The sequence below is a fragment of the Siniperca chuatsi genome, linkage group LG18 (assembly GCF_020085105.1).
Source record: "Siniperca chuatsi isolate FFG_IHB_CAS linkage group LG18, ASM2008510v1, whole genome shotgun sequence".
Lineage (NCBI taxonomy): Eukaryota > Metazoa > Chordata > Actinopteri > Centrarchiformes > Sinipercidae > Siniperca > Siniperca chuatsi.
The window spans coordinates 2,486,302-2,512,964 of NC_058059.1; the positions used below are offsets into that span (position 1 = coordinate 2,486,302).

Below are 26,663 nucleotides of genomic sequence, written 5' to 3' on the forward strand. Positions count from 1 at the left end.
ACTCCCCAACAGTTTATACAGTACAGCTGAAACGATTAGTCGATTAATCAATTAGTTGATTGACAGAAAATTAATTGGCAACTATTCATTTCCTGGCTGCAGCTTCTCAGATGTGCAGATCTGCTGCTTTTCCTCTGAACGACTGTAATAACTGTAATGTTTGTTAATAACGTCGAGCTTTGGACTGTCGGTCGGACAAAACGACACGGTGAAGGCGTCACTTTGGGCTCTGGGTCGTCGTGACGGCGTTTCTCACCGTTTTCACGAGTTTTCCAAACCGATCGATGGATCGATCGACGGAGAAAAGAATCAGCAGATGGATCCAGAATGAAAAGCATCATCAGCTGCAGTCCGATACAAACCGGTTCAACATGAGCTCCAGCTCCACCAGCTGCAGCAGCAACATCCTGCTTTACATTAATGCACGAGGAATAATAACCTGATGATAGAATATATAACAGCACAGCAGCCACAGGGACGCTGCACTGCTTTAACACTTTCAGGACTTTTCCCTGATTAGACTTTAACTGAAGTAAAGGCTGTGAATGCTTCCTCCACCACTGGACTTTTATTTTGTAGTAGCTGTCAGCCTCAGCTGCGCCTCTTCATCCTCTGAGCTCAGTCTCTGTCCGACTCTGCTTCATCGCTGTTGTGGATGTTGTTTTATCAAGAACCATGACCTCGCCTGCTCGTGTAAGTTTATTAATAACTCCAATAATTGATTAATTTCTTTATTTCCCCGCCTGGACCGGGACTGGATCTGCTCCTCCGGACTGGACTCTTCGTTGTAACGATCCGTACTTCAGACTGAAAAAGTGAGTACATGATGAATTTATGGGGTGACGCTTCAGATTACAGACTATATTACAGTGGAATTATTTACTGTTGATGAGGTGCCAATAAAGTATGTAGTGGGTGCCTTTACTGAGACACATGGACTGTGTGAGTAGCAGTAGAAAAGTATAATTTAGCTGAATATTTACAGGGTATTAACCTATTAACTGTTGCAATGAAATTAGCTGTGGTGTTATCTTCTTTGGGAAACTACATTGTTAAATGCTTCTGAATATGGAGTATTTATTATTATTGTTGTTGCTGGGGAACAAATCAGTGGTGGAAGAAGTATTAAGGTCTTTTACTTAAGTAAAAGTACAAAAGTATCAGCATCAAAATATACTTAAAGTACCAAAAGTAAAAGTACTCATTATGCAGAATGGCCCATTTCAGAATAATGTATATTATATTGTTGGATTATAATTATTGATGCATAAATGTGTTCATCACTTTAATGTTGCAGCTGGTGAAGGTGGAGCTCATTATACTTACTTTAATATATTGCCAGGTAGCTTAATCTATAATTCATCATTTATTAGTTGATTGTTGTTGAATATTAGTTATATTTTGTATTAATCTGAATCTGTAAAAAGTAACTAGCAACTAAAGCTGTCAGACAAATGTAGTGGAGTAAATATTTCCCTCTGTATGTATTGTAGTAGATTAGAAGTATAAAGTGGCATAAAAAGTACCTCAATATGTACTGAAGTACAGTACTTGAGTAAATGTACTTAGTAACTTTCCACCACTGTGTACAATACAGCTTTCCCCAGCTGTAATAAGTTTTGTAATCTTCCTCTTCCTCCTCCTCCCACCCAGTATATCTGTACATGTATTCGTACATGGCTGTGTCGAAGAGCACCGGCACCCTGAGGGACCTGCAGCTGGCTCTGCAGCTGAAGATCGAGGAGCTCCGGCAGAGAGACTCTCTCATCGATGAGCTGGAGCTGGAGCTGGACACGAAGGATGATCTGATCAGACAGCTGCAGATCGAGCTGGACAAGCACCGCAGCGCTTCGCAGCACGCAGCCAACACCGGGGAGACGGCAAACACAGGTGAGGCAGTGCAATCGCCACACCTGCCAGTTAAGGTGGATTCACTGTTTGTCCCATAGGCAGTGGTGGAATTTCCATTTTATGCAACTTTCTACTTCCACTCCGCCACATCTCAGAGGCAGATATTGGACTTTTTACTCCACTACATCTGTCCGACGGCTTTAGTCACTTCACAGATTACAGTTTTTCATTTCCTGTCCAGTGAAAACCTCGTATCTCCAGATGTTTGTGATGAACTGAAGGATGAAGAGTTTCCTTCACGTGCTGAGAAAACTCTCCTCCTCCTGAAGCTGAATAAACTCTTTAACCCCCCCTCGGATCAGCTGGGAAACGCATCGTCACAGAGCTGAAAACAGGCTGTTTCTCTCAAGGACAGCAACGCTACACAAACACGTGATGATCTTATAGACCATGATGCATTGCTGCAGATTAAACTCCCCAACAGTATATAAAGCAGTTAAAATGAGCTCAACCTTAAACATCTGCAGCAGTAAAATGCAACACACACATGAATGCAGCAGGAATATGAATCCAGAAACATCAGATATAATAAAACACTGACAGGAGCGTTTTACTGCACAGGGACGACTCTTACTGTGATACTCAGTAAATGTAGCTGATTATACTTACACTCTTTTACTTAAGTAAAGTTCTGAATGCAGCACTTTTACTTGTAACAGAGTATTTTCACAGTGTGGTGTTACTACTTTTACTTAAGTAACAGATCCTCCGCTGTCTGTAAGTCTGTAGCCAGGACTGAACAAATACTGAGGTAGTGAGCCGACTCCGCCATCCCCCAAAACCTTCACCAGACACTAAATGAGGTGATTTTTCATATTTTATTCATTCCGTTAACCATTCAGTTATACATCCGCAAGTCCTCTCATACTTTCAGGAATAAAATTTTGGTGAGGAAACACTGAATCATTTATTTCCTGGCCTAAAAACAGTCCCGTTTAAATAATTCAAAATTTAAAAATACAGCCTATAAATATGTGGCGGGGGTTATTATTATATATTTGTGATGCACACACACCTGGGATGCCTTATGTTTTATTTTGTCCGTTTTATACCCTGGTCCTGAAGACGTGATATTTCATTTTATAACAAAATATAAGAATAACAAGTAATTTACTCACGTCGACTCCCCTGCTTTAATTCTAGAGTCATGTTCACTCGCTTCACTTTTTCTCCTCCACCATGTCAGAACTGTTGACATTTTCCACCAAAAGAAAGGGCCAATTTCTGCTTTACGTTTCTGTCAATAGTTTTACCGCACTGCCTCTAAATACCACCTGTAATATGTGAGTGCTAATGTTTTCTCGAGAAGGATCCGTTATATTGTTCTTGTCCACCAGCCTCTGCATCCACAGCTGCACTTTGTGAAGTTGTAACTTGAAGGTTATAAAGGACCATGACTGGATGATCAACTGGGCAACAAGATCCAGAACGCCAGGGGCCCCGAAAGCTCCTGGTTTCCTGAGTGTCACTACTGTAGTTCAGTGGACAGACTTTGTAATGGCAGGTGTTTGCAGTAGATCGACAGATACGTGCACAATAGATGGACAGACAACAGACACAATAGATTATGCAACAAAGGTTCCTGGCCAGAATCAAACATTGGGAAGTTGTGGTTATATGGACGCATCTTAAACACTAGTCCATTTGTCAAGATCTTGTTTTTTTTTACATTCATTATTTCCGTATCGTGCTTACATGTTGCATATTCCTATCTGTATTCTACTGATTTATCACCGCACTCCTGTAACACTGTCAGACTCACGATGGACAGTTTTTAAAAAAGGATCAAAATCGATGCAGCAGAACCAGAGTTATCGTCTTTTTTATTCCACACATTCTTCTTCCCTGTCAAAACCTGCCGCCTACATTACCCACAATGCAACTCGACTGCAGACAGTTCAGTCAGAGATTGGGGTGTGTTATGCTAGCAGCGGCTAATGTAGCCTGCAGCCTGCAGCAGAGACGAGCAGCGGGCTGCAGAGCTCACTGCTCTCTAACTCCACACCAACACATTTGTTTCACCTTCAAACTTGTAGTCTTCAGCCCCGACCGACGCTGACTCAAGTGACATCACTTGAGGACATTTATCAGACTTCACACAGCTCCCTCTGGAGACACTAAAGGCTTTATAACACATAGTCGTACTCCACAACACCTGGAAACTCACGCTGAGGTGTAAAATCACTGGAGTTCCCCTTTAATGTATTTAGGGGGGGGGCGAGGGGTTAATGGGGGCCCAGCAGCTCATGCATTAGGATGTGACAGACCAGTTGTGTGTGCCTAACTAACCATCGTCTCTTTGGATGTGTCTACAAGGAGCAGCGGTTCAGACTCCGGCAGCACCCGATGAGCCTCAGCGAATAAAGAGACAGGCCATCTCTGCAGAGCCCACAGCGCTGGACCCCTCCCAGCTCACTGATGTCACCCTCACCAGCTACTGCAAGACCAAAGAGTGAGCACGGGAAACCACACACACACACACACACACACACATCACCAACACAGACACACATGTGGATTGACCTTTTTGTGTATTCGTAGGTCTAGTGAGCTGATCCAGAGGGCTCTAATGGACAATGACTTCATGAAACATCTGGAACACGGGCAGGTAGCGACACACCTGTGCTGCTTTTTTTTAACGGACCATCATCCCTCTCATGTGTATGATTTTATCATTTGTTGGCTCACGTGTGCAGATTCTCACCATCATGGACTGCATGCATCCCACCAGCTTGGCCAAGGGCTGCTGTGTCATCCAGGAGGGAGATGACGGCTCCACAGTCTACGTTCTGGAGGGTAAGGCCGGCCAGCATCTCTGTTCACTGTTGGTCAATCAGAATCAGGTTAAAATTGTGTATATTTCACATGACATTATAATGAATATTTTCGTAATCGATAAATGTGCTAATCAATATTTTTTTGAGGATTCTTTGAGTCTAAAAAAATGTCAGAAAACTTTGTTAAAGCTTCAAATTTGTTGAACTTTGAGCCAAGCTGCGCTGACTTTTGTGGGCGCATCTGAAAGATGGATGAAAAACGAATTACTTCCAGAACTGTATAATAACAAAATGACCTAACAAGGTCAACAACAACAACAAAAAAGTAACACATTTTGCTTGAAATATCGGCAAGCAGATGCAGGTACCAGGTTTGTCACAAAAACACTGCGAGAGTCTCTGAAGCGTAGCAATCTGCTGTTAGCTACATTAGCATTGTAGCTAAAGGTGGTGCCGCTTGGTCACTGGGAGGTCTGGAGTCATAAATACTGAGCTGACCGACGCGGAACGAACAGCGCAAGACCCTTGTTTTTCCACTGTAATGTAAATTGGCCTTTAGAGAGCAGCTGGTGAACATAGCGGAGCATCTAGCAGCTAAAGAGCCGGATGTTTCCCTCAGGAGACCAAACACAGAGCTGACAGAGAGAAGACCGGACTGACGTCCATCAGGCGACACAAACACGCCTCCAAATGAATGATGATATGTCAATGTCAAGTTTGCAACTTGTTTCCGCTGCCCCCAAGTGGCCAAAACAATCAGTTATTGCAGGTTTATGTGCAACACACATCGTAGGGTGGTGCATCATCTGGCGCATGTCACATGATGCAGCAGCACCCACCGAACGCTCCATACAGACAGACAGAAGCAGTCAAGGTGCAGCAGATGCCGTTCTGCTCAATGGGACAAAACTAATCCAAGGTGAAACGTTGAATTGGACTGATGTGGACAGACAGCCCATTTGTCTGAGCACAGGAAACACAAGATTGCAAAATAGCCAGAGTAAACAGAGGCTCTATTACAGACAGCGTGTGACACAAAGCCTGGTAGGGAGAAAATAGCAGGAGGAGATATATTATGGATATAGGACATATTATGCCAGTAGTTGAGGTGATGTCACGGTCATTGTCTGGTAGGTGTTTTGTGTGTAAAGTGATAAAACACTCACACACATACTGCATGAATCAATGCACAAAAACTGCAACTGTGCGCTGTAGCTTGAGTCCAGTTCAGTCGTATGTTCCTGACACCTTCACTCCTCTGGCGTCAAAATCTACTTGTTCTTCACTCCCAAGGACAGCCAGTCTTTCACACACTCCGACTGAAAGGCACTACTGCTGCGCTGTGTTGCTCCCTCATCTCTCTCCACGCAAGAGCTTCTGATGAACTGACATTGTTCACTTTAGTCTCTTTCAACAGAAACTCAAATCTCTTTTGAATTCATGGATTTCCACGAAGCGGTGTAGTGAGGATGGCGGATCCCTACTCTCAGTCTGTGCATGTGTGCACATATCTGTAGTGTGTATTGGGCTGTGGCAGCTATATGGCTCTATAGGGATGGCAATGTCTGTCGGTCGGTCAAACTATCGGACGGATTGCCATGAAATTTTGTACAGACATTCATGGTCCCTAGATGATGAATCCTACTCACTTTGGCGAGCCCCTGATGTTTCTGTTAGCGCCACCAGCAGGTTGATATTTGTGGTTTTGAGTTAAATATCTCGACATTTATTGGATGGATTGACATTCATGTTCCCCTCAGGATGAATTGTAATAACTTTGGCATGACATTCCCATCAGCCTCAGCTGAAGTGAAGGGACAGTCAACGAGAGAGAGAGTGAGAGTGAGAGTGAGAGTGTATATATACTGTATATATATATATATATATATATATATATATATATATATATATATATATATATATATATATATATATATATATATATAAATCAATCTTTATGTGGTGTTAATGTTCATATTACTGTTATTGTGTGCTGTCCAAACATTTGGACAAATTATATTTTGATGCTCTGGCAACGTTGTTCTTGAAACTTTCAAGCCAGTAAAGCCCTTTGAATTGATTTGAGCGAGAGAGAGCTGCAGGCGACAAACAGCTGCTTCTACGCGCCTCCCCCTGCTGATTTCGACAGAGAATCGAATAATTTCAGAAAATATTTAGAGCTCTGCTAGGAGGGTTTCCTTCTATCTCATCCAAATCGCCCTGACTTAATAGTCTAACCTGTAATATTTCTCATAATAATATTCTCATAGACCTGCAATGAATTGATTCTCAAAAAAAATGGAACAAAGTGCATCAGTTCAATACGAAACACGTCTTTTAGTTTCCAATTACGGGACTATTCTGTATTTTATGGGACGGTTGGCGACCCTAGTTACCATGTTCACCATCTTAGTTTAGCGTGTTAGCATGCTAACATTTGATAATTAGCAGTAAACACAGAGTGCAGCTGAGGCTGATGGGAACGTCATTAGTTCTGCAGGAATTTGGTCAGAAACCAAAGTGTTGGACACATTAACATGTCGACCTGATGTCAACCAAATTTCATGACCCAGTTCCTGAAATTAAAAGCGGCGGACCAACCGACTGAGACATTACCATCCATACTGCTAGCGTGGCTAAAAGTAAAAACAAAACTCCAGCTGGTTGAAAAAGTTGGCAACCCTGCAAATCACTAAACATTTGTGTTATTATTTGCATTGTGAGCATGTTAGCATGCCGATGTTAGCATTTACTTCTTTGCCTGCTAGTGAGGTGGTGGACTCTTTGCCTGTTAACCCTTTAATGTGTGTTCACAGAGGGAATGGTTGAGGTGACTAAACAAGGAAAGAAACTATGCACCATTGGTCAAGGAAAAGTGTTTGGAGAACTGGCGATCCTGTACAACTGCACTCGCACAGCAACTGTGACAGGTAAACACATAAACACACTTATTACATGCTCGAACTAGCAACCCAGCTGTTCCCAGCAACGAGCCCATTACTCTCTAGCAGTTTGATGTTCCGAACCGGTGAAAATGGCTTACGATTTTGTCAGTCAGTGTCAAATATGTCAGTGTCAGGTGAAGGCCACTACATCTGCTGGAAATGAAATGAATTCAGGCTGTGAAAACGCTTTAATGAAGCAGTAACATTCATTCAACCAGTGACAAACGGAAACTGCGATGAAGGTCAGCCACAAACATCATCCCTGCACAGTCTCATTTTCTCCTCTTATTAATAAACTCCCATCTGTCTAAAAGTCTTCCTCGCTGCCGCTTCAAGGCCGGTTCACCCAAACACACACGCACAAAAAAACAGATTTTTCTCACTTTCTGCTTTTAGAAAGACATGTTGCTGTTGAGTTTTTCAAATGTGGTTTCCTCTTCGTTGTATGTGAATGTCAGAAGAGATCTTAGAGACAGATATCTCAAAACCTGAGTAAATAAAACTGTCAGCATGGCTCGAAACCATTAGTAAGATTTTTTTAATATGGTTCTATGTGATTTCTGGATAAAGAAATTACTTTTTCTTCTTACAGATGAAACGTTGAATTCATGAGCAATAAAATGTACCCTCGCTCCGTTCAGTACACTCAGGAGTGCTGCTGCTTCACCTGGTGTGACCACTAGCATGTTGGCTAATGTTAGCTTAAGATAGATATTGCTGTGTAACTGACATCATACTGAGTTACTTTTCTACCACCGCTCTTCTCTACAGAAATGATCTAGCTGATCACCTCAGTTGGTGAGTCATTTGGTCACCTGTCAGTCAAATCTGATCAAACCACACCCACGCAGTCCTGAGTTTATGAATCTTAAACTTTTGACAGATTATACCGTAAGATGATTTTCACCTCTGATTATTGCTTATTAAGTAATGAATATTCAATGTTTTAGAGAAATGGTTAAGATCTGAAGTTTTCAGAAGCCATATCAACTTATTATTTCTGAATCCTGCAGTATTTGGAGCAAGTAGCTCGTGTGAAATAAAGCATAAAAGTCAGCATGTTAAAGCTGTTATTTTAATGTAAATAAAACATCTGATCAGCATTTCTTATCTTCTGTTTTCAGGTTGGAGCTACAGGTTATCGACATTCATTAGGCTGACACTAAAAACTGCAGTGTTTCTGGCTTCTCAAATAACAAAAAGTGATTACAGATGTAAACTGATATTTTAAGTTTCAGTTATTTATAAGTTTTACTTGCATTTTTTTTAAAGATAAACTTTAAAGGAATAGTTACGCTTATATAAGAGTTTTCCCCTGAAACAAGAGATACCTGAACAGTAACACAGGGACGCAGGATCAGAAACTGGAAAATGTGTTTTTGATTTAAGGGGAAAACTCTTAGTGAAAGCTTTCTGGATATGCCTTAAGACTTTCACTTGTCCCTTTTCATCCCGTTTCCTTCACCTCTCTGTCGATGTTGTGACTCTGCATGTTTTCACTTTGCAATTCAAATCAGTTTATTTTCCTGGCTGACAGTTGTGCTTCAGGTGATGGATCGGCTTTAAATGCGGTGTCAAACTGATTTCTGTTTGTATCACTTTGGGATGACTAGACCCCGACTGATAAAACTGTGTTTTTGGCACCTCGGGCATGAATTTGTTTACAGCACTCTTGTTCGTGGCTGTGTGAGGTATAAAAAGCAAATCAGCCAGCACTTTACAACCCGTTTATCTTTAAACGAGGTTCTGAGCTCACCTCTGTTCAATCAGTGTCCTTGTATCATTCAAGCGAATGAAAGAGAGGCAGCACATTTATAAGCACTAAAGAAATCAGCCAGTCCGAGCAATGAGAAAGTCCAGGTCTAGTTCATTAAAGTATTAAAGCAGCACCAATATTTTTATATTAACATTTGATGAAATGACTATGTGTCATGTGAAAGAATCCACAGAGAGTTATCACCGACTCTGCAGTTCCCCTCAGCTCTACGGAGCTTTTTACTGTCTTTCAGCTCGTTGTTTTAGTTTTCTGAGACGCGTCTTTGATGTTTTGGTTCAGTCTCAGCGCTCTCATCAGCGTCGGTTCCAGCAGCAGACGGACAGTCAGAGAGCAGCTGGTGAACACAGCGGAGCGTTTAGCAGCTAAAGAGCCGGATGTTTCCCTCAGGAGACCAAACACAGAGCTGACAGAGAGAGAATATTGGACTCATCGGGTGGACACAAACACGCCTCCAATGTGGTGATCATGTACGTTAAATCTGAAGCTATAGCCAGCGTCCTGTTAGCTTAGCATTAATCTTGGAAACCACTAGCCTGGCTCTGTCCAAAGGTAACAAAATCCACCTACCAGCACGTCTAAAGTTAACACGTTATATTTCATTAGTTTAAACCAAAGTGTGAAAACGTTCTATTGGGGGGACGTATCCTTGTCTCGTAGTTGGGGCCATAGTGTCTTACGCCGAACGTCATCAACTTTTATTTACAGATTTCTTTTTTTGTCTAAAATATGGGGACTGGATTTTGTTGTAATGAACACAATAGAACGGGACGAGGGTCAATTGATGGTGTAATAAAGCGACTGTACATGTGTAATTTACTAACTCAAGTTACGCTTAAACATTACATTTCAATAACATAATGAGAAGGTGCATAACTCCACTTTCTCTCTCCTCTCCCTTGTGCCGATCACTCTGCTCTGCATGTTTAGTAGACTAATGCCACGTCACGTTGTTTTCCTGGAGAACAGACGAGACAACTATTAGTCGCATTAAACTACAAGAAAAAAGAATCAGTTGTCCACGTCTCTTTAAACTGTCTGTGCTCCAGGTCAACTTTTCTTTTAGGTTCAGAAAGAGACATGTCGTTGTCGTGTTGACCATTGTACATCAGAGTGTCGATGGGCGTTTCCCCCCTCGGTACGATTCGTTTAGGCCTGAACACAGCGACTGTATTCAGGTGCAGACCAAATAAAACTTAACGAGACCCTATAGATGAAGTGGTCTCGGTTTGGTCACGAATTCTGGAGCGGTTCGCGATCCGACCCGATCCTCTCTTCGTGTGTTTCCTTTCTCGTTTCCGCCCTGACACAAACCAACTATAGGTTTCAAAATGGCCCATATTGATAGGTTGTGTAGTTTCTTACAGCTACTTGTTAAATGTGAAATATAAAGGCAATTTTTATGCTCCGAATTTGCAACCTTACTGGAAAATTTAATTATTACTTTAATATATTATAGCAATGGAAAAATGGGGAAAAAAATTTGCTGGTTGGATTTAACAGTAAATTCTAAACATGTGGGGAGCCTTACGAAATTGTCTCGCAGGCTGAATCTCTCCCCTGGGCCGGTAGTTTGAAACCACCGCTCCATGCCCAAGCTGAGATGATCCTGAAAGCCCTCCAGAACCACAGAAGACGTTATACATCAGTCTGAGTAGGACTAGTGCTCCTTTAAATTGTAAAATGAAGCCCTGACTGTAGAATGAGATATATGAAAAGCACGCTCAGGATTCAGCCTGCACAGTGGATGACGAGGTCCATATTGCGGTGCGGCCATACAGAGGATGATAATGAAAATAGTGGAGGATGAGGCAGAATGAATAAGGCTTTAATGGGTAATGGGTTTACATGCAAATAAACATGTAGGAAGACATGATGTCGCTAGAGCAACATGGAGGTCGACAGGAAAACTCAGAGAAGCCAGTCAGAGAAAACCGGCTCAGTGTCACCTGCCCTCCTGGATTCAAACACTTGTCCTTTATGAGACAAGATTGTAAGATGCTGTGTATTGATTCCCGCTGCGAAGCAAAGCGGCAGGATGTAACAGGTTGTGAAATTAAACCTCTGATGGGATTGTAACAGGGGGAGATAGCAGTTATTGGAAAAATGTTCTTACATCTAATATTTCCATTTGCAGAAGAGCCACCGCTATGTGTGTGTTTGTGTGTCTTTCTGACGACCAATTTCAGTTTTAAGCAATCGTAGTGAGGACATTTCTGCATTGCGAGGACATTTTGTCCGGTCCTCACTACCTCAAAGGACTGTTTGAAGGTTATGACTTGCTTTTAAGATTAAGGTTCGCATTAGGTTTAGATTAGGATGCGGTCGAAATACATCCCAGGTATGTAAGTATTAAATATAACACTCCTCCAATGATATATAAGGTTAGGCTTTAGGGGTGGGGTAATAAAACGGTGATCCCAGCCTATCAAACTCTGTATATTTTTCCTCCAGGTTCAAACCTGCTTAGATTTTTAAACCTGTCCTGTTTCACTGCTGCTGAAAATTGTGGTTGGCGTAAGGCATAGGGATCGCGGTGAGGTTGAGGTAAGGGCACTGTACATAAATACAGACAGAGACCAAGTAACCAATGGGCGGTCTATGAGATCATGGCCTCATTTCACCTTGAGCGCTTTTAAAGCAAAAATATAGGAATAGGAAAAGATTATCAGTAACATTAAAGCACTCTTTAAACACATTCTTCAAAGGAGAGCAATCAGTCCTCCCCGTTGAAGTCATCTGGAACCATAAAACCTTTCCTACTGGCTGACTCATGAATTAGTGTGTTTGTTAGTGCTTCACACTGTGCTTATACAGCTGGCTGCAGTGGACGTTACAGACGCTCCACCATGATGACAAACACACGGAAATAAAGTGGAAAACTGGTCAATTTAAAGGAGACGAGGGCTATGTGACTCTCATCAGCACCTGATGAGATGCTGAATTACTTGAATTACATGTTCAGCATCTTTTCTGGTGTAAAACACTTCAAATCATAGCAGACAAAAGTTTTTAGCTTGGCATTTCTGTCTTCTTCTGTATGTCTGTAGCTCTGACTGACATCAAGCTCTGGGCGATTGACCGTCAGGGTTTCCAGACCATTATGATGAGGACTGGTCTCATCAAACATTCCCAGTACACGGACTTCCTCCGCAGGTACAGCTCATACATGTGCTCACCTCTTCACTGTTTCAAGCTCTCGCCACATGAGGATGACTCACATCTCTCACTCTGTACTCTCCTCCCAGCGTTCCCTCTTTTCAGTCGCTACCTGAGGACATTCTCAGCAAACTGGCTGATGTTTTGGAGGAGGTGATGATTTCCAAACACTTTTCTATTATAAGCGCTCGCTCACAGACATACAGTATATGTTTCTGCCATCTGTTCTTCCATCTGGCAAATACAAATCGTTTAGAAATGTTCTGTTCAGTAATCTGAGGTATTGTGTACACATGATTCACATCTCTCTCTGCTCTCTCTCAGACTCATTACAGTGACTGTGATTACATTATCCGTCAGGGAGCCACCGGAGACACATTCTTCATCATCAGTGAAGGACAGGTGAGGAAGAGGGATGACAAGAGAATGAAGGATTTATTAGGAGGTAAGAAGAGAACATAACAGAGAGGGAAAGAGAAAGTTTCTAGGCTTGAATCTGGCCTACGTGGATCCACCGGGCACGTCGACAAGGGGGGCATCGGGGTGCAATGCCAAGGGAAAAGATGAGACTGCGCCATGTACTTAAGGTGCAGCTGGTTCTGAGGAGATTCCATATGCAGCTGTAAAATCTAATCCAGGAGACAAACAAGTACAAATCGACATTGTGTAAAAGGATAATGTGATATTGGTTGTGTCTGTTCAGCAGCTGACTCAAATGTCAAATGTCAGTCTTAGCTCATAACTGCATTACCGTGACAAATATGTGACAACCTAAAAAGTAAAAGATAAAAAATGTTGTGATCTGTGATGTGCGCAGGTGAAAGTGTCTCAGCAGAACTCACCCAGCGACGAGCAGGTGGCCGTGAAGACTCTCTGTAAAGGGGACTGGTTTGGAGAGCAGGCTCTGAAAGGGTGAAACACACACACACACACACACACGCACAAATTATAAGAATTCACCGAGAATCATACTTCATTCATACTTTAACATACTATATGTTTTTATATTGATTTTCCACCTACAAGGTAGAGACTGTCCTCTGCAGAAAACCACAGTATTTGTTTAAATGCCTAAAATGTGTGCATGACAGGGACCTCTAGTGGCCGTACGTGTCATGTCTGTTATCTCAGAACCAAAGGTGGAAGTAGCGAGGTGTTGCCGCAAAAACTTCTAAAGGTGTATTTAGACAGAAAGTGAAGCGAATTTTAGCCTCTCGTCCTTCATGTGAATTTGCCCGCTTGTCCCAAATAGCCAATGTACCAACTGTACAGACATTAGCCATAAGATAGCTAGCAAAGGACACAACGACTGAGAGTGTGGTAGTGTGCCTGTGTGTTTTAGAGTACTGCACGGGCCTAAAACCAAGACCGAACCCGGCCTGTGCCTTCAAGACCCGATCCGACCTGATTTGAAACTGGTAACAGCAAGAGGATATCCTGCAAAATAAAGGATCGGACAATTCTGCATGTTGGCGGTGTGTTTTTTTTCCACCTCAGATAGTGTGAGGCTAAAAAAATATCACCATGTGATCTAACAAATCTCAAAGGATAAGGGCAGAAAATTAGAATAAACATCATTTTCTGATTGATTATCCACAGTTCTGTGTTTAAAATCACGATTCATTTATGGCAAGGAATCCCAGGAAGAGAGGAAAACATTCTCCAGAAGTTATGATTTTAAAATCATCGGAGAACCTTGACTGTAGATCGCACCCCCATTTTCTACCAACAGTCAAAGTTGGTTTCTTTTCACCATGTCCTCGATTGTTCCCTAACCTTAAAGGAATATTTTGATGTTTTGTTCAAATCGACACCACTCTCATGTCTGTATGATGCATAAATATGAAGCTACAGCCAGCAGCACGTTAGCTTAAAGGACAGCTAGCCTGGCTCTCTGCAAAGGTAACAAAATCCACCGACCAGCAACTCTAAAATTCACGCGTTATATCTCGTTGGTTTAATCTGTCCAATATCCCAAGTTGTGGTTTTAGAGGGGGGCTTAGTGTGCCGGACAAAAGACACATTTTACACGAACAGCCAAATGTTCCCTGGAAAATAACACAACTCAGCGGAGCAGTGAACAAAAGGGCTTCGTGTTTCCCAATCTGTCTGTGTGATGTTACTCAATATGCTGTGAATCCACAGGAGAACCCCAAAAAGGGGTAAAGGCAGAGAACAGTGTACGATAACAGAATAACTGTTTCAAGCAAGGTTTAGGTCTTTGCAAGCTCATGTTCATTTAACGCTGAAATTAGTGGAAAACAATGGCTTCCTGTTGTGAACGCGAGGCAACAGGGGAAGGACCCAAACGCAGACAACCGAGGCAGACTGGGACAGTTGAATGATTTACAGGCAGGTGCAGGATCCAGTGGTTTGAATGTGACAGCTTATCTACAAACCTATGGTATGGATTTGACATTAAAATCCTCCGCAAAAAACATTTTCAATTTAATGTAATAATGTATTTCATATGCAGTATATAAAGGTACACAAACACAGATTATACGTCAATCCAACAATAACACAAATGTTAGAACAACTCTGTTTGTATGTAAACTCTAAATCAGTAAGCAGCCATACAATCTGCGCTTAATTTAATTTCTCATTTCTGTGTCTCCTTTGCAGTGAGGATGTTCGAACAGCCAGTGTCACAGCTGTGGGAGACGTCACATGTCTGGTCATTGATAGAGAGTGAGTGAGGGTCTTTGTTAACCATAAACATCGGTTTTTATACGGTGGTGGAGTCTGTGGTTCACTTCGCACTCACCCGTTAAAGGCATCTTTGTGTTACTTGTTGGTTCAGCTACTCATTCACACGTGTGTCCCAGGTCTTTCAAACAGCTGATTGGAGGACTGGATGATGTTAACAACAAGCAGTACGACAGCGATGAGGTCAATGCAAGGTGAGCTCACTGATATATTTCGAAAAGGTATTTGTGTTTGGAAAGTTGGAAGAACATTAAGCACTATGAAAGTTTCAAAAGTTGACCTTTTCCTACTTGAGAAGTTCAGCTCTTGAGCTCTCTTCAGACATGTAGATCGTTAAAAGTTCAGGCAATTTTACTACAGTTTGGTTGAAATCGGAGCTACACTGAGATGGAAAATTGACTAAGGATATTCCTCTAACACAGAATCAGAATCAGCTTTATTGGCCAAGTACGTGTGCACACATACAAGGAATTTGACTCTGGTTTTAAGTTGCTCTCAGTTTACTTACACAGAACAATTTACAGCTAAAAACAAAGTCAACAAAGCTGAACAATCAGAGGTAAACAGAGACATTTAACTATTATGTACAAGTAGGTGAAAAATAGGTGTATATATAATATATAATAATAAAAAGAAACAATAACCAACAACATACAATGTCTACATACAAGTCAAATGTTCTGTAGATTGTAAACAATACAAAGGATAGATGACCTTATTTACACGAAGTGGGTCGTTATGTACAGTATATGCATGTATACGTGTCAATGTACAGAATATACAGTGTGCAGGATTTATAGATGGATGACACGTACATGTTAAAGCATAGTTTTATATTTTAAACTATAAATACATCATTTATAATTTGTAGGTAAGTGGATGTTCTAGTGTTACAGTGTCCTGTCCTTTATTTCTCCTTCTTAATGTCTCCTCCCTGTGCTCTGTAGACTGCAGGCAGAGGCAGATTTCTTTTCCAGTGTGTCACTTAGTGATTTCAACTTCATCTGCACTCTGGGGGTGGGAGGCTTTAGTCGTGTGGAGCTGGTGAGTATATGTGGATATGACGATGTCGTGTTGCAGTCGATAATGTATAAATACATGCTAGTCTTGTCTGTCTGTACTGAATGTGTGTGTGTTTGTGCGTTCAGGTGCAATTAAAGAATGATTCCACTCGATCGTTTGCCCTGAAAGTGTTAAAGAAGCGCCACATCCTGGACACCAGCCAGCAGGGCCACATCCTGTCGGAGCGCCGCATCATGATGGAGGCTCACAGTCCTTTCATCATCAGGTCACACTGCATTTTTATGTCTCCGGGGTCACGGAGCATTTATTCAGGTCTAATTAAAAGTGCACTGCACTACCTAACACTTTAGATGATCTGAATAGTGGCAAGAGTTGACTTTTTCTTTGGTGTTATGTTCAGTCGTGGAGTACAAAGTACAAATTTAAGGTACTTGTACTTTACTTGAATTATTTCTTTTCATAGCAGTTTCTGCTTCCACTCCACCACGTCTCAGAGGGAAATGTTGGACTTTTAACTTCACTACATTTATCTGACAGCTTTAGTTACTTTACAAATTAAGATTTTTCCACACAAAACATATGAAGTTTATAAAATATGATGTTTTGTTACAAATTAAACTACCCAACAGTTTATACAAGTACAGCTGAAACGAAGGTTTGCTGCTTTTCCTCTGAACGACTGTAATAACTGTAATGTTTGTTAATAACGTCGAGCTTTGGACTGTCGGTCGGACACGACGACACGGTGAAGGCGTCACTTTGGGCTCTGGGTCGTCGTGACGGCGTTTCTCACTGTTTTCACGAGTTTTCCAAACCGATCGATCGATGGATCGATGGAGAAAAGAATCAGCAGATGGATCCAGAATGAAAAGCATCATCAGCTGCAGTCTGATATCAAATCTCTTGTTAAATCGTTTATCTCCTTTTGTTTTTCTCCTCTATTTTATATGAAGAGCAATATACAAAACAGTTATTTACATCTACATAAATCTGGCAAAACTTCTGTCATTTGAATATGAATCTTTCTTTTGTTTTTAATATCTTAATAAGTTATTTAATTTTAATGTACGGTGTGTCAGTAACATGTTGCATCCATACTTTGGGAACTAAAACTACTCCTTTAAATTTAACTTATAAAACACACATTCTTTGTCTTCCTGCAGGCTGTATCGGACGTTCAGAGACTCTAAATATCTCTACATGCTGCTGGAGGCTTGCCTCGGAGGAGAGCTGTGGACGGTACTGCAAGACAGGTGTGTGATCGTGTGTGTGTGTGTTCAACTCTGTAAGACCATGAAATCCTCAGCGTCGGCCTTTGCTTCTGTTGCAGGGGATCATTTGATGACTGCATCACTCGCTTCTACACGGGCTGTGTCATCGAGGCTCTGGCTTTCCTGCACTCCAGAGGAATCATCTACAGAGACCTCAAACCTGAGAACATCATCCTGGACCACCGAGGATACGCCAAGCTGGTGTGGACACATGTTTTCAAGATATGTGGGTCAGATATTTCACAAAGAAAATATTCCTAATGCGTGTTTCTTCTTTTGCCCAGGTGGACTTTGGCTTTGCTAAAAAGGTGGGTCTGGGTAAGAAGACGTGGACATTTTGTGGGACTCCTGAGTACGTCGCCCCTGAGATCATCCTGAACAAAGGCCATGACAGTTCAGCTGACTGCTGGTCTCTGGGAATACTGGTCTTTGAGCTGCTCAGTGGCAGGTACACCAGTAAGATGTTATACATTTTCATTAATGTCAGCATGTTTGTAAGTACCAGAAATTTTTTGTTATCACATTTCTGTATGGAGGACACCTTGAAATCTGACATAGTAATAACCATTTCCTCCACTGGGTTATTTATTTCTACCTATTAGGTCCGGACCTGTGCGGATTAACAAATAGAGAGCACACAGCAGAGTACACATGGCCACTTCAATATGTTTTGAAAACTCTCTACACAGCAGAATGAATGCACATTAGGACTCGGCATCAGTCACGATGTTAATATGGATATTTATCCAAGAATTTATATGAATCTTCATGCAAAATCACATAGAAAATTATCAAAATATAATAATCAAAATGTTTAAAGCAAGTAATTACATGAAAGAACCCAGGAGTCTAAAACAAAACCTTAAATAGCATATCTTGGTAGCTTTTTGTTGCGATTTGCTTGAAATCCTTCATTTGGACGACAGAAATGTGTAGAACAATGAAGCAATATTATTGCCCACTGCCAGGTGGTCCAAGTCAAGACTCCAAATGAGTCTGAGACTGAGTCAATATGAAGGCCAACATTAACAGTCCTGTTCCAAGACTAAGTGTTATGTTCAATTTGTCTTCTTCGAGGTGGACAACTCCCTTACAAAAGCGACTCCAGATGTTACTGTAGTGCATATAAATCTAGTTTCTACATCGTTTCCTACACATGAATTCACTGGGGTGAGCGAGTCTGATCAGAGCGAGTCTGATAAATTGCCTCACGTCGGTCGGGGCTGAAGACTACAAGTTTGAAAATTAAACAAATCTGGTGTGGAGTTAGAAAGAAGTGAGCTTCCCAGACTTCTGCAGCCCGCTGCTCGTCTCTGCTGCAGGCTACATTAGCAACTACTAGCATAACACACCCAAATCTCCGACTGGTGGTCGAGTTGCATTGTGGGTAATGTAGGCGCCAGGTTTTCACAAGGAAGAAGAATGTGTGGAATTAAAAAGACGACAATAAATAATAAATTGGTGCTGTTCTTTTTAAGGCCCTTATCATTTCAGTTTAGATTGTGATTTAGTTGTGCATGTTACTAATCAAATTTACAATTAATCAAACTACCACAACTAACTGCCACAAAGTGTCGAAATCGAGGGCCTGCAGGGATCCTGACGGTCTGAAGAGGGTGACAGTTGTCCGCTTTGCCCAGCTGGTAATCCAGACTTGGCCCCCCATTATGTCTGTATGTAGGAACTCTGTGGGCCCAGTTTGGGTTCTGGGTTGAATAAATAAAACTTTCCCACTCTGTCTCCAGTCCTCCATTTACAGGTTCTGACCCCATGAAGACCTATAACATCATCCTGAGAGGCATCGACATGATCGAGTTTCCCAAGAAGATCACCAAGAGTGCTGCTAACCTCATCAAACGACTCTGCAGGTTGTCAGTGCACCTTAACTGTACAGATAAAGTAAAACAGAGGGCTGCTTTTAAACATCTTTACAATTGATGTGTGTGTTTCTCAGGGACAATCCTTCAGAGAGGCTGGGAAATCAGAAAAATGGAGTGAAGGATATCCAGAAACACAAGTACAGTAAAGATGAGATGACAGTAAAGATGCTCATCATGAGATTTCACTCTGAGTGTTTTCTGTAGGAGATATTTATACGATAAGACTGTAGCGTAACATGTCCTTGTCCTTCAGGTGGTTTGAGGGCTTCAACTGGGACGGCCTCCGCCAGGGAACCATAGACTCTCCATTCATACCCACAGTGAGTATCCTTCAGTGTCTCTAAGAGGTAGAAGTACACAGGAGAGAGCATTAACATGTTTCTATCACCTCAGAAACATTGCAAAAATACGATCTATTTTAAATCTTAGTGATGCAGAAACTGTTGTGCATGCTTTTATCTCCTCACGCCTTGATTATTGTAACAGCCTGTTCACTTGTCTTAATCAAAAAGCTCTGACACGACTGCAGACTGTACAAAACTCAGCTGCTAGGCTGTTAACCAGGACCAAGAAGTATGACCACATAACACCTGTTTTAGCCTCTTTACACTGGCTCCCTGTTGGTTTTAGGATTGATTTTAAGATCTTGTTGATTACTTTTAAGGCTCTTCATGGCCTGGCTCCAGATTATATTTTAGACCTTGTAATCCCTTATGAACCTTCACGTAGTCTGAGATCTTCGGGCAGGGGTCTCCTGTCTGTTCCTGAGTCCAGGATGGAAACTAAGGGGGACAGAGCTTTTGCTATCAGGGCCCCGAGGCTCTGGAACAACTTGCCCGAAGAAATTAGGTTGTCTGAGTCAGTGTCCTCGTTTAAATCTCGTCTCAAAACACATTTTTATCTGAAAGCATATCCTGATTTTACGTGAACTGGCTGTTTATTTTACTGTTTATTTTATTGCTTTTCTGTATTTCATGTGTTTTATTTCTTTATATTTCGTCATTCACTGTGTTATTTAATTTTTCTTTTTGTGAAGCACTTTGTACTTTGTTTTGATAAGTGCTCTATAAATAAAGTTTTATTATTATTATTATTATTAACATCATGTGTTCTTCTATCAGGTGAACGGGCCATTGGACAATAGCAACTTTGACTATTTCCCAGAGGACATAGAAGGCCCTCCTCCTGACGAAGAGTCCGGTTGGGACCTCGAGTTTTAGCAGGACCGTCTGAAAGCTGACTGAACAAAGGAAACAGTGGGAACAGGATTCTTCACAAAGAGGAAGTGAAGCCATATAAGAAAGAACTACAGCTTTTTCATTTCTTACTAATGTTTGCAAAAGTCAAAGGGCAAAACAAAGTCGTGAAAAGGCATAGTGTACAATAATCACAGTGACTATTAGGGCCACTGTATTGGGACCAAATCTGAGATTTCAAGAATAAAATCTAAATATTTGAATCAAAAAGTCATAAATTTGAGTAAAAGTCATATTACAAGAAAAAGTTGTAATATTTAAGTAAATTAATGAGAAAAAAAAATCATAATGTGCTGAGAATAATCATATTATATTAAGAATAGTCATGCTACCTCGAGAACAAAAGTCATCAAGAATAAAGTCGAAATTTTACAAAAAAAAATCGTAATATGTAGAGAATAAAATTATACTATTTAAAAGAAAAAAGTCATAATATATCAAGAATAAAATCACAATTTTACAAAAAAAACAAATCCAGATATGTTGAGAATAATGTACTTTTTTGAGAAATAGTCATAATATCTCGAAAACAAATCGTACAACAAATTGTAAAATGACAAGAATAAAGTTGTAATATTTTAAGAAAAAAAGTTTACATACAACTTTTTTCTCAAAATTTTTTTACTTTATTTTTGAAATCTCCGATTTGTTTCCCTAATAGTGGCCCTAATACTCCGTTCAACAAAGATCGATCAGATTCATTATTTTCAAACCTGACTTTAGAAAGTTCCACATAGATTAAACCGCCAGCAGACTCTTTGTTATAAATTATTACACAAAGTTATTATGTTTAACATTTTCCCAGATCGGTTCTTATCAGGGTCCAAGGTCCATCTAATCCAGAAAAAGACGGGTTTAATGGCAGGTTTAATTTTAAAAAGAGAGAAAATGCAGTTTCCTCATGCAGCATTGGTTCTACTTCATTGTTGCCAATATTATTATTTTTTCACTGTAATTTATCAGTATTTGACATATTCTGTTATTCTAAGATTGGTAAATTCGGTGGCCGGTCCAAGCTTCCTTCCGATTTAGTTTTCATTCTTCTTAGCCAATATGTAACTTGTATTGCAATCCCTATGAGGTGCCGCAAAGAAGTAGTTCAACATTTTGGGAAATATGCTAATTTGCTTTCTTTCTGAGTGAGATGAGAAGATCAACATCAATTCATACTGACTGGACAAATGAGCATTGTGCTGCCTTCAGGTACCAGGCCTGCTGGCGTATCAGAGATACATCAGAGCTGATTAAACAATAGAGCCACAGGGGTAAATATGACAGGGACAGCGTCTCTATAATCCCCAAGTTACCAAGATGTGACATTTATGAGCTGAGAGAGGGAAAATCTTGTCAGCAACTGACAGGAAAAGGATATGTCCTATATTTTCCAATTATATTTTCAATTTAACACTGTCACTCATGATACCTTTGTCTTCTGTCCCCAGTGAGTCACATTTTCACCGAAGTAGATTTGAGTTTATCAGGAACTGACCGTTTGCTAAACCCCGTCCTCGAACAGCGATTGGCTAATCATAGTTTAACAACCAGAGCAGGTCTGCCAGTCTTTGTATTTCTTGATGAAGAGATACTCAGCATTTAAAGCGTTTGGAGGGTCGTGTCTTTCTGTAGCCGTCACAAAACACAAGAACAGGAGTGAATGAATTAAACGTTTGTCTGCTCTAAAATGCATTCGTTAGCATGTTCGGCTAACTAGCTTACCACCTACAGTAGTAACTCAGCGTTACTTCCAAGGAGAAGTTAGTTCATATGATAAACTAACTAGGTTAAATTAGTTTGTGGGGTTCAGGATACGTTAGAAAAACCTCTGTTAACAATTAGCACTGTGTAGTATTTTTTGTAGTACTGGATGATACATAAGGGATAATGTACAGCAAGCGTGTCGATCATTATTGCTTCGCGTCGGGGTCCTGCGTCACCCTCTCGTGGTTTATTTCACAATAATGACCCTCTCGCTGTACATTATCCCGCTAATTATATGGCTACGTACTAAAGAAATCAATAATTTGACACAGAATATTGATTTTAAAAAGATTTTATTGTCTATGATCAGAACTGCGCCCACAGCAACGGTCTGTTATTCAGGAACAATAGACCGTAGAGTGCCGATCAGAATCGAGTGTTCAACAAAGCCATATATCAGAGTTTATGCTAACGTTAGCGGCTCTGTCCTGCTGTTTATTTGGGGAAGTTTACACTCCAGCCAAACTTGTGTTAGATATCATTACATTACCTGTACTCATTAGTCCATAAACCAACTAATGGAGCTAATGTTAGCTTAATTAGCTAGCTAGCTACATCTGATAAAATCTGCTACCCCCTGTTGTAATTTCAGCAAAATCAGCGGTCGTCAGCTAGAAATGAGAAGCCTGACCCTTTTTTTAAAAAGTTGTTATGAATTTTGATGGTAAATCTGTCACCATTATCATTGTGAGCTGTATATATGTTCCCCTGCAAGCACGAGAGCTTTCACAGGCAAAACACCAGTAACAGCCCTTTGTTGGTGGGCTTAGAAAAGGTTGTTGTTTGTATGTGGTTTATGTTTCCTCAGTGTTTGAATTAGCAGTGTTGTTGACAGCTTGTGCTAAAAGAATTCAGTATTTTTGCACTGAAACCACAAATGTTAGTTTTCAAGAATGAAGCTACATTTTAGTTTAGTTTGGTTTTATATTTTTTGGACCATTTTATCCTCCTTTATGGTCTCTTTGTATTGTATACTTTGCCATGGAGGTGGTTTAAATACTTTTTTGGGGTATTTTGCTGAAATACATTTATTCGAGTACTGTAGGCTACTTAAGTACAAATTTGAGGTACTTGTACTTTACTTGAGTATTTCCATTTTATGTTATTTAATACTTCCACTCCACAACATTTCGGAGGGAAATATTCTACTTTTTACTTCACTATATATCTGACAACATTAGTTACTAGTTACTTTATAGATTTTTGCACACAAAACATATGAAGAGCTTATAAAATATGATGTTTTGCTATAAGTTAAACTACCCAGCAGTTTATACAAATATAGCTAAAATTAAAAATAAAAAAATTCATTGGCAACTATTTTGATAATCCTCCTTTAACCTTCTTCCCCAGTCACAGGGGACATTTTTCTGCATTGAGTACTTTTACTTTCAAGTACATTTTACTGATTATACTTACATACTTTAAAAGTACTTCCTCCACCACTGCTTCACACTGACAGTAACGTGGTTGTGGTTTCATGTAAGTGACTGAGTTGTGTGTTTATGAGGACTTCACTGTGTTCAGTTTGAGTATTTGTATTGAATCAGGGAATTAATTAAAGATTAAAACAATACATTTGACTGGAAATAAGTGGAGCTATGCTGCTTTAACAAGCCTCAGAGTTGATCATTTTTTCCACGTGGCTCTGGTTTGGAGAGGTGAGTGTGCTGGAGGGGGAGTTAATGAAAACTAAAGTGTGAGATGTTTATCGGCGCCTGCTGACCTCCGGGCTATTGAAGTCAGCAGAGTGCTGCGAGGTTCACTGGTTCCTGTGGTAAACCAGGCCACGATGGAAACGCAGCCGCCTCCAGTAACGACTCTCCCACAATTCGCTGATAACTTACTCGCAGATAAGACACACAGATTTTTCCACATCTCCTACAACAACAAGCACAGCTGGTTCGGTGCAGCACTGACATCTAAATCAGTTATTCACCTGTGTCACAAAACCTTAAAGGGGCAGTTCACCCCAAAGTCCTTACCTGCAGAGCTGCTTATCCATCTAGATCGCTTTGGTGTGAGTTGGTATGAGTTTTGGAGATATCAGCAGTAGAGACGTCTGCATTATTTGAATATAATGGGACTGTATGGCGCTCGGCTCGTGGAGCACAAAGCGCCAAAAAAAATACGTTTGAAAAACTCAACAGCAACGTCTCTTTCCAGAAATCACGACCCGGTTACTCAAGACAATCCACAGGTTTGCTGTGAGCAGTTTCATGTAGGAACTATCTGTAGAAAGAAAATAGTTCCTACATGAAACTGCTCACAGCAAACCTGTGGATTATCTGGAGTAACACCAAAACTGAACCAAAACAATCTAGATGGATAAAGAGCACTACAGGCAGGAGTTATAGAGCGGAGCAGATGGCAAAGTTCAAACTAGACAAAGAAAAGTTTGACACTGTGGGAATTATCCGTAACTGTTTCTAAAATAGTTGACAAATACACTAATTAGTACTTAAATGTCCTTATATCTGCTTACAACTACTATATAGTGTGTTTAATAATTGTTTTTTTAATAAATATTTTCTATATTGTTCTTATGTCTTTGGCTATACCTATATCTGTGCCGCTCATTGTCATCAGTGTGTTCCCGTGTTTTTTTTTTGTTTTTAGGAATATTTATTTATGACATTGTCTATTTTTTTTATCTTGCTTTTTTTTGTCTTTGATTCTAGATGGTTTCTGCTCATCAGTGTGTTCCTGTGTGTTTAATGTCTGCAAACCTGATGTACTTCGGGATAATAATAATAAAGTTTAAGTTGAAAACTGAGCCCCCTGTGTACTGTTTGGAAACCAGCAGAAAGCAAGGCCATGTTGGTTTAACTAATCCGGCTAACTTGTTATTATCAGCCTCATTTTATCCTGTTAATTCTGCACCTTCTCTGCCTGGGGTCTTTGAATCTTTTGAGGATTGATTTGTTAATCTTAGGTGACGTTATCTTGAATAACAGAGCGCTCTTATTTAAAAAGGCAACATGAGGCGAGTGGATAATAATCAGCCGTGTGACTGGCTGACATGTCACCACAGTCACAGACAGCACATTTCTAACACAGCTGCACAGTAGTTCATTTAAAGCTGAAGAACCATCTTAAACACATGCTAACATATAAAGCACATTAAAGGCACTCTTAACACCAGAGTACATTACATTTTATGACCATTTTTCAGCAAAGTGAGTTCTGTAATCGATCTGATTTCAATCATTTACTTATAATTTATAAACTGACTTCATATTAAACATTTTTTTTCAAACCAAGCATATCCAGGAGTAGGCTACATCATCAACGACGGTTGATGACAGATAATAAAATCATAAATACATCAACATTTCTCAACATGCCTCTAAAGGTGAGAAATTTGTATCTGAAAATGAGCTCGTGTTTGGGATTCACCTCGACCCAGCTCACTGTGAGCACTTTTGTTTGGCTTTAAGCACTTAATAAGCTTTGAAAAACTAAAAAATGAAGGACAGGATCCAGGAGGGATGAAGAGGATTGAGGGATCAGACTCAGAGGAACCTTTAAGTCCAGACTTCATTCAGAAATCTCACAAAACCAGCCTGCTGGAACATCTGATAGTAATAATTATTCTGACATGAAAACGCTTTATGTTACTTTGTACTTCCACTCCACTACAGTTATTTGACAGCTCTTGCTGTACAGATTAAGATTTTACATTTTTTTTTAAAAACATTTGATGAGAAGCTTATAAAATACAACACGCTGTCAAAGATCAAACCAGAAGTTTCCAACCTTTTTGGATTGTGTCCTTTTATAATAAAAACAGCAGTGTTTAGTTTGGGCCTCTTGTCATGCGTCAGATGTCTCTGAGTTGTTATGTTCCACCAAAGAGACATTTCGTCTCTAAACTTCTCACATGGTTTCATTTAAATAAGAGTTGGAGGCCCAAAGAGGTAAAAATTATCCAACGTTTCACCAAAAAAAATAACAGATTAGAGAAAAGTGCAAAAAAAAAAAGAATATACTTTGTGTACAGCTACAACAGTAAAATGCTGCTCTAACGTTGATGCATCAGTATTAACAATCTAATAATGTCAGACAGAATCAGATATCAGTCACAGGAGACGTTTTACTGCACAACCAGTACTTTTACTGCTGATACTTTAACTACATTTTACAGCTGATACTTGTGTACTTTTGCTTAAGTGAGGTTTTGAATGCAGCACAATCTTA

General features: G+C 40.4%; 1 protein-coding gene across 1 annotated transcript; it reads left to right on the top strand.

The window, feature by feature from the left end:
- Positions 1 to 496: 496 nt before the first annotated feature.
- On the top strand, positions 497 to 25,239 carry LOC122865919 (cGMP-dependent protein kinase 1-like). The gene is made up of 21 exons (XM_044174955.1): positions 497 to 815; positions 1,654 to 1,890; positions 4,228 to 4,363; positions 4,453 to 4,519; positions 4,608 to 4,707; positions 7,505 to 7,618; positions 12,458 to 12,563; positions 12,656 to 12,719; positions 12,891 to 12,968; positions 13,384 to 13,478; positions 15,192 to 15,257; positions 15,395 to 15,469; positions 16,223 to 16,319; positions 16,424 to 16,563; positions 17,462 to 17,551; positions 17,629 to 17,770; positions 17,854 to 18,017; positions 19,315 to 19,437; positions 19,524 to 19,586; positions 19,703 to 19,769; positions 20,571 to 25,239. The coding sequence occupies exons 2-21, from the start codon at positions 1,665 to 1,667 to the stop codon at positions 20,667 to 20,669; spliced, it is 2,112 nt and encodes a 703-aa protein (XP_044030890.1). The 5' UTR covers positions 497 to 815; positions 1,654 to 1,664; the 3' UTR covers positions 20,670 to 25,239.
- The last annotated feature ends 1,424 nt before the right edge of the window (positions 25,240 to 26,663 follow it).

Coding starts and splice junctions, on each gene's coding strand:
- LOC122865919 (XM_044174955.1), top strand. CDS start 1,665: ATGTATTCGTACATGGCTGTGTCGAAGAGCACCGGCACCCTGAGGGAC. Junction 13,479..15,191: donor GGAGAGCAGGCTCTGAAAGG/GTGAAACACACA, acceptor TCTCCTTTGCAG/TGAGGATGTTCGAACAGCCA. Junction 17,771..17,853: donor ACCGAGGATACGCCAAGCTG/GTGTGGACACAT, acceptor TCTTTTGCCCAG/GTGGACTTTGGCTTTGCTAA.